Genomic DNA, 8,284 nt, shown 5'->3' with positions numbered 1-8,284 from the left:
CACATTGTTTATAATAAAGACGTACTTTTATTTAAAAATTCTCAATTTATAGCATTTTTTGTATTATTGAGATAACAGATGTACTCTTATTGTATTAGGATTATGGGTTGAAAGAGATGGATGAGACGGTTAATATTTTTCATACACAATGAAAGGCATAACCCCAAAAACTTTAGGCTTTTCCTTATTGTTTAAAGTTATTTTATTACCCCTTATGCTCGATTTGCAACACAAAAGCAGTTTAAACATCTCTGTTACTGAATAAAATTATCCCGTTATAAAATCAACAGATTTTAACTTACGCTTTTTTAAAAACTTTTATTAATTTAATTTGTGTTTATTTTAATTTATTTTACTTGTTTTTCTATTGTATTATATTATTACTTTTAATGCATCATTTATGTATCATTTGTACATTTAGTTAAGGAATTTACCTTTATTTTTACTTTCAAACTTTTATTTTGATGTTTTAGACTGAACAGTATCTCTTGTGATTTCTGTACGTTCATTTATTTATTTTTTACTATAAACAAAAAAAATCCTTGGAATAATTAAAACATATTTAACAAAATTTATTTTACTCATTTTTTATAACAAGTTTGCCGGTTACATGTTCTCTTTATTTCAGTCATTACGGTAACGCGGTCCTCGGCCTCGCGCCGTTGCCATGAGCGACGCAATAGCGGCTCGTGCTCCGTGTGTCCCGATCAGCTCAAATCACCAACGGTCCCGTAAAATCACAAGAAATGAGAACGATTTTAGCATTCAGACGGACTTCCAAATAGTTTTACGGATTTCAGACAAATGAATGCTGAAGTTTTAACTGCACAGGTAAGAAACATTTTAAAGAAAATCCACTGTAGTTTACATATCTGTGTTTGCTTAGCAGTTAGCTAGTTAGCTGTTGGCCAGACTACACAAACGGCTTATCTCTTAAGGTTTATCCCTATAAAAAGTTGAAAACTGTTATGTTTTTGAATGCCTTATCTTAGTATATAGACACACACAGTTACAGAAAAACCTAACATTTATCTGCTTTGCTAACGTGTTGGTAAACAGACGGCTACAACATTGCACGTGACAGAAAGAAAGAAGCCTCCCTCCGTCATTACACACAAGTTAACCACATTTACTACAGTAAACGTGCTGAATGCTGAAAGTTGTTGTGTAATGAAAGTTGATATGTTGTTGTCTCTGTTCAGTAATCTGTTTAGACTCTGTGGAGTTTTGAATCAGAGATTAGCGGACAAGAACATCTCAACTCCTCGTGCACTCAGTGAAATTAACCCATAATCCCCTGCATGACCTCTGCAACCTCCGTCTGCTATTTAGACAACCTAATGTTGCAGGAATTTAACTCAGAGTTTGATAGATACTATATAGACAGGCAGATAGACATATAAACAGGTAGGCAGATAGATAGATATTCTATTCCTTTATTAATACATTTTTAGGTAGACAGACAGATAGGTAGATAGAAAGAGATGGATGGATGGATGGATGGATGGATGGATGGATGGATGGATGGATGGATGGATGGATGGATGGATAGATAGAGAAGTGAATAGACACAGAAGTAGCTAGATAGATAGGCAGGTAGGATAGATGGTTAGACAGAGAAGTAGATAGACACAGAAGTGGGTAGACAGACAGACAGACAGACAGATAGATAGATAGATAGATAGATAGACGGATAGATAGATAGGTTGGATAGATAGATAGGTTGGATAGACAGAGAGGTAGACAGACACAGAAGTGGGTAGACAGACAGGCAGGTAGATAAATAGACAGACAGAGAGGTAGATAGACACAGAAGTGGGTAGACAGGTAGGTAGGTAGGTAGATAAATAGACAGACAGAAAGAGATAGATAGATAGATAGATAGATAGATAGATAGATAGATAGATAGATAGATAGATAGATAGATAGATAGATAGATAGATAGATAGAGAAGTGAATAGACACAGAAGTAGCTAGATAGATAGGCAGGTAGGATGGATGGTTAGACAGAGAAGTAGATAGACACAGAAGTGGGCAGACAGACAGACAGACAGACAGACAGACAGACAGACAGACAGACAGACAGACAGACAGACAGACAGACAGACAGACAGATAGATAGATAGAGAAGTAAATAGACACAAATGTAGATAGATAGATAGATAGATAGATAGATAGATAGATAGATAGATAGATAGATAGATAGATAGGTTGGATAGGTTGGATAGATAGATAGGTTGGATAGATAGATAGGTTGGATAGACAGAGAGGTAGACAGACACAGAAGTGGGTAGACAGACAGGCAGGTAGATAAATAGACAGACAGAGAGGTAGATAGACACAGAAGAGGGTAGACAGGTAGGTTGGTAGGTAGGTAGGTAGATAAATAAATAGACAGACAGGTAGATAGACAGATAGACAGATAGATAGATAGATAGATAGATAGATAGATAGATAGATAGATAGATAGATAGATAGATAGATAGATAGATAGATAGATAGATAGATAGATAGATAGATAGATAGATAGATAGATAGATAGAGAAGTGGATAGACACAGAGGTAGGTAGATAGATAGACAGGTAGGTAGGTAGATATCTAGCTAGAGGGATGGATAGACAGAGAGGTAGACAGACACAGAAGTGGGTAGACAGACAGGTAGGTAGATAAATAGACAGACAGAGAGGTAGATAGACACAGAAGTGGGTAGACAGACAGGTAGGTAGATAAATAGACAGACAGACAGGTAGATATACAGAAAGGTAGATAGGTAGATGGATGGATGGATGGCTGGATGGATATACAAAGAAGTGGGTAGACAGACAGGTAAGTAGAGTGGTAGGTAGGTAGGTAGATAGATATACAGACAGACAGACAGACAGGTAGACAGAGAGATAGATAGGTAGACAGATAGAGGAGTGGACAGACACAGAGGTAGGTAGATAAATAGCTAGATGGATGGATAGACAGAGAAGTATATAGACACAGAAGTGGGTAGACAGACAGGTAGGTAGCTAGGTAAATAAATAGAAAGATAGAAACACAGACAGGTAGGGAGACAGAGAGATAGATAGATTTTTAGTGATGATTGTTTTTTTCTTGCAGGAAAAGGATGTGTGAAGATCTTGACCAATGAAAATGCTGGAATGAGGAAAGAACTTTGAATATTCATTTGGGAATCCTCCAGATATTCTCCAGTGTGATTGTTGCTTAGATAACCGAACGCTTGGAGTCTATGGAACAATTCCAGGAATCATCCTTCCTTTCTGTCTTTCATTTCTATGGAGCACCTAGAAACGAGACGAGAAATGTAAATATCTTCATGTGAAATATCTGATGAAGACTAAACCTCAAGAGTTTGTTTATGGAGGAAGACTGTGGTACTTCAGCGTGTTCGTATATTCTGGAGTTCCTCCTCTCCGTATGACTCTATATCACTGCAGAGATGCTTCAGACCAATAACTACTCGCTGGTGTTACTTATCCAGTTAGCACTGCTAACCTTTGACCTGTTTGTCAACTCATTCAGCGAACTCCTGCGGGCCGCCCCGGTCATCCAACTAGTCCTGTTTATGTGAGTGTATTATCTATTGCACGTTAGGTGATATACAGTGATGTTACATGCACTTGTTATTATACGGTCTTCTGTCTCTCCCTGCAGAATCCAGGACATCGGCATCTTGTTTAATGTCATCATCATTCTTCTCATGATGTTTAACACGTACGTGTTCCAGGTGGGGCTCGTGTCACTGTTACTGGAGAGATTCAGAGCACTGCTCATACTGTCTGCTCTCTATCTGACTCTCAGCATCTGCTTTCACTGCTGGGTCATGGTGCGTATACACACATTCACCTTTATCTAAAGTGTTTATAATGACAGACTGACCTCCATACAACATTAGCATTTAAAAAATTTAAAGGCATTTATTTTTTTCAAAAAACTACTAGCACAGTATTATGTATTTTTTATAAGCGCTCCGTCCCTGTTCATAGGGTCGCCTGTTAATGATGTCGTCTCCACATTATCCTTGGTTTTACTGTGGTAGAAATCATAGATTTATTTAACTTTATGCAGCACTGCACAGACCGATCGGCCTATGACATCAGAGTATCCAAAATGTATCTGTACAGCGTTGTATATATAAGTAGTACTTTAAGCTACGATCACACTAATCTGTTTTTTCTACTAAACCACTCTGTTAGGTTATGTTATAGTAAAATGGTTATGCAAGTAAATTTAATTACTTTACAATTATGGCGACCTCTAGTGGTGAAAATGCCATATTGTGCCTTTAACCGTGGGTTCACACCAGGCATCAAAATCTCGTCTACTGCGCCTAGTTTGTCGCTTGAACAGTTTGAGTTTACTCGCTTCATTCGCGCGTGAAATTCTAGTCACCGAGACCTTCACGCCGAAATTTGCACCATGGGAGGGGCTTCTGCAACTCTGCTCGCTTCCTGTAATTACGTCACTACTAGAGCAAGCTCCTGATTGGTTAATGTATGTTTTAAAGCAACACTAAAGAGTTTTTGCTCTTTGCTCCCCCTACAGGTTGGAAGCGGAATTGTTCATTACCACTGTCGTAAATAATTTAGCCTACTGCAGCAAAGCTGGCTCTGATTGGATTCTAGGTCTGCCGTAAAGCAAGTTTTTGTAGTTTTCACTCGAACTACAGGACCGCGACCCGACGGTTGGAAACTCTTTAGTGCGGTTTTGGCCGATAGAGGCTGCAAAGCGAATGTAAAAGTGCCGTTCACCCTGTTTCGAGTGGATGAACGACTGAAACTTTTTTGGAAACGTTATTTTTAGGTAAAAAAAACTCTTTAGTGTTGCTTTAGAAAGGTTAAAACCTACCCATATTTGAGAGGTGATTAACTCTTTCGCCGCCATTGACGAGATATCTCGTCAATTAAGAGAAACCGCTTCTCCGCCAATGACGAGATTTTCCGTCTTTCTGCAATACTGCTATTATCCACCGCAACTTCTACAACCCGGAAGTAGCGCCTCACGTGAATGAGAAAGAACTCTGTGTATGTTTTAAAGATCGCTCTGCATCTGATCTCTATCAAAAGTCCTTTGCAAAAATGGAATTATCTTAGCTTTTTGCTCAAAATTGGGTGTTTTTGAAGAAACCTACCCATGTTTGAGAGGTGATTACAAGAGAATTAATGAAGGTAGGATGAAACGGTCTTTTTTGTTTGAAAGCAGAAGGTCAGTTCTTTCATTTGATTATATGTTTAGATATTTAAAGAAGAACATTTTCTGGAATGCATTAACTTTTGTAAAAAATAAATGAAAAATGCTAGCGCTGGCTGGCAGGGAAAGAGTTAAATATGGGTATTTTTTTCAAAAATATCAATTTCTTAGCAAAAAGCTGAAATAATAACATTTTTGTAAAATAATTTTGTTAGGGATCAGATTCAGAACGATTATCAAAACATACATAGAGTTTAAAATTAATAAATAACGTTTTTGGCTTCAGTTTTTTTATAAATTGGGTAAGTGCGCCATCTAGTGGATATCACGGTACTACAGAATAACATAAAAACTCATCAGGAACAAATTTTTTCATGCAAATGTATTCTCTTAAGGACAATTTTTCTCAAATTATAAAAAAAATATCTGCATGATTTTCATGTACTGTTTTATATTTCTGTCAGAATCTGAGGTGGATGGATTCGAATCGTTTCATGTGGACGGATGGCCTGCAGGTTCTCTTTGTATTCCAGAGACTCGGTAAGCCAACCGTGAAACTTTTGCCAAAACATGATTGGATTTCAGGCAAAGGTCACTGTCAACAATGTAAAGAATCTCTTAATCCCTTCTGTTGGATTTAACGTTTCTTTCTATTAAGACACTACACAAAATCAGTTTTGTATTCTTTAATTATTATACTGCCCTCCAAAAGCTAAGTGGAGTAACTACGCAAACACTGAAACCGAGAAAAATGCCCTTTTTACACCAGCCAGTCTTTAACTTATTTTAAATATAGACTACATACCGGTAGTTATGATCATTGTGTATAATTATTTTTTGTATATACTGTTCACATACTACATAACATTTTAATTTGACTGAATATATTGCAAACATTCTGCTAGTCATTTAAATAAAGTTTTAATGTTTTTTTATTTGTCTATTAATGCTTTTTATGCCTAATTTCAGCCGCTGTGTTGTATTACTACTTCTACAAACGCACATCTGAATACCTGGGCGATCCCAGACTTTACGAGGACTCTCCGTGGCTCCGGGATGCGTTTGCTAGAGCTCGACAGTGAACGGGTCTGTGTGGTTTACAAGAATACAGAATAAAACACTGAAGAGATACAAGAGGAACATTACTGCCGATAGATTTTGGATGCTGGATCTTCTGTTAAAAACGAATGATTGTTCTTCAGAGATTTCAAGACAGACGAAACGAGGACTCCTGCAAAACTTTATTGCAAGGAAAGAGACCAAATAGCGCTCATGGGACACAAGATGGATCCTTTTCTCCGTCTAAAAATAAGGAAAAGTGACCAATTTATGTCACAGTGAAAACTGATGTCTGAACGTTTTGATCATTTTACTGCGGTGTAAAGGTTAAAGTTATGTGTTTACAGATCAAACTCTTCAGGGATTTTATAAGTTTTAATGACAATCAAATGAAAAGGAAAATTTGTCCTTTCCACACCTACCAGCTCCACAAAATTGACCATTGTGTTGTTTTATCTGAATCACTCGCAGTTGTAAAACGCCCAGTGTGTATATAGTAATAGTTTTGGATTACGGCTGACAGCAGTGATTTGATTGTACAGATTTTTGTGGAAATTGAGTTGGATCGGTTTGAGGAATCTTTGTTTTCTTGACTTGGATGTTTTGTAAAGAAATTTTTAAAATATTGTTTGTAAATATTTTTACACAAGGCTCCATCCCTCATGTGACACTGCAGAGAGGACTGGCAGGTTTGAAGAATGAATGAATGTTTTTACAAAGGTCCTCCAAGCATTAAAAAACACATTCTTCAAACTCTGAATTCTTTAAATATTAGCAAGCATAAACAAAGTGCCTCACTTTTCCAAACTTTATGCAAAGAGATTAAACATCACAGTTTCTAATATAGCATCAGTGCAGTTATTCGTATCAATGCTGACATTGTAAAAAGACTTTCTTTTCATTGTACGTCACTCGTTGACTCGTGATGACGATAGAGGAAATTGTCAAGGTACAATCTTACTGTCTGTGTTTCAGGTTTATTTTAAGGCTTTAGATTAGACAGACTGCTCTATTCTGATCTGTGAGATTAAACTGGGATTGGGGTATTACACACCACAAACAGCCTGCTGGACATAAATAGCACACTCCTTTATCAAATACACAGCTGACTTACCCTTTTCATCAACTTACTTACACCGGCTTATTTATTTTGTTATATGTTAGGACCTCTACACTCTCAAAAATAATTGTACAAAAGCTCTGTCACTTTATAAAGGTCCTAATATACCATTTAGGTACAGATATGTATACATTTGGTACAAGGTGTATTTTTGAATGGGTACCAGTCAGATTTTGAACGTTTAACAGCTCAGCTGGTCTGTATGTAGTTAAGATGTGAAAGTCTGTTGCCTGGATAAATAAATAGACATTTTACATTCATGGCTATTGCAATAATTAAAGAAGTGTGTCGTAAGGAGGATTGAAATCATGCGATGTGGCCTATCGAGCCAATTCGTTTTCAATTGCATTCATCAATGTCAACAGGTGTGGATGAACAGAATTGTAAAGTGTGCCAAAATATCCATTTGATAATCTCATGACACCATTTGGTAATCTCTACATACTGCAGGTGAGTAAAGGATAGGTTTGTTTATGTATTAATGTTTATTAATCATAGTCTGTAGATAAAAGCAATGCCTCATATGTTTTTGATTGACTGGTGTTTTATTAATGTTCAGAAAGGCTATGATGCGTCAGTAATAAAGACAGAAATATATAACGTATTGCTTCACTGTTGTTTAAATGTTTTACATGAGTATCAATATGTTTTAAAGCAGTTAGATTATTAGATTAGCCTAAAGTTATATTTGTCACAACAGCAACACTGACCCCTGTTGACCATGACTGAAAGTTGGAATTTGGGATGATTCATCAACACATTCGTTTACCTGAAGAGGTGTAAAGTACTTGGGTATTTTTATTTTACTCAAGTATCTGTACTTTTTATTAGATTTTTGTGTTTGGCAAACTTTTACTTCACTACAATCCAAAACATGATACTTTTCACTCCACTACATTTCATAAGTTG

The 8,284-nt window shown here is 36.6% G+C and overlaps 1 protein-coding gene across 2 annotated transcripts; it reads left to right on the top strand.

Moving 5' to 3' along the window:
• Positions 1-615: 615 nt before the first annotated feature.
• On the top strand, positions 616-7,635 carry LOC141364366 (transmembrane protein 138). 2 transcript variants are annotated; one of them, XM_073868962.1, is made up of 6 exons: positions 616-831; positions 3,106-3,198; positions 3,444-3,573; positions 3,661-3,832; positions 5,661-5,736; positions 6,166-7,635. In XM_073868962.1, the coding sequence occupies exons 3-6, from the start codon at positions 3,446-3,448 to the stop codon at positions 6,276-6,278; spliced, it is 489 nt and encodes a 162-aa protein (XP_073725063.1). In that variant the 5' UTR covers positions 616-831; positions 3,106-3,198; positions 3,444-3,445; the 3' UTR covers positions 6,279-7,635. The 2 variants fall into 2 exon arrangements, with proteins under 2 accessions (XP_073725063.1, XP_073725062.1); XM_073868961.1 differs by having other exon boundaries at positions 620-831; positions 3,106-3,573.
• Positions 7,636-8,284: the final 649 nt, after the last annotated feature.

Source organism: Misgurnus anguillicaudatus, chromosome 6 (assembly GCF_027580225.2).
Source record: "Misgurnus anguillicaudatus chromosome 6, ASM2758022v2, whole genome shotgun sequence".
In the NCBI taxonomy this organism is placed as follows: domain Eukaryota; kingdom Metazoa; phylum Chordata; class Actinopteri; order Cypriniformes; family Cobitidae; genus Misgurnus; species Misgurnus anguillicaudatus.
The sequence above is the reverse complement of the archived record's forward strand: the minus strand, read 5'-3'. Positions and strand labels throughout refer to the sequence as shown.

What these genes read in the sequence shown, in the direction of transcription:
- LOC141364366 (XM_073868962.1), top strand. Translation starts at nt 3,446, where the DNA reads ATGCTTCAGACCAATAACTACTCGCTGGTGTTACTTATCCAGTTAGCA. An exon ending in GCTTTCACTGCTGGGTCATG is followed by an intron (nt 3,833 to 5,660) that starts GTGCGTATACAC and finishes TATTTCTGTCAG; the next exon opens with AATCTGAGGTGGATGGATTC. An exon ending in CTTTGTATTCCAGAGACTCG is followed by an intron (nt 5,737 to 6,165) that starts GTAAGCCAACCG and finishes GCCTAATTTCAG; the next exon opens with CCGCTGTGTTGTATTACTAC.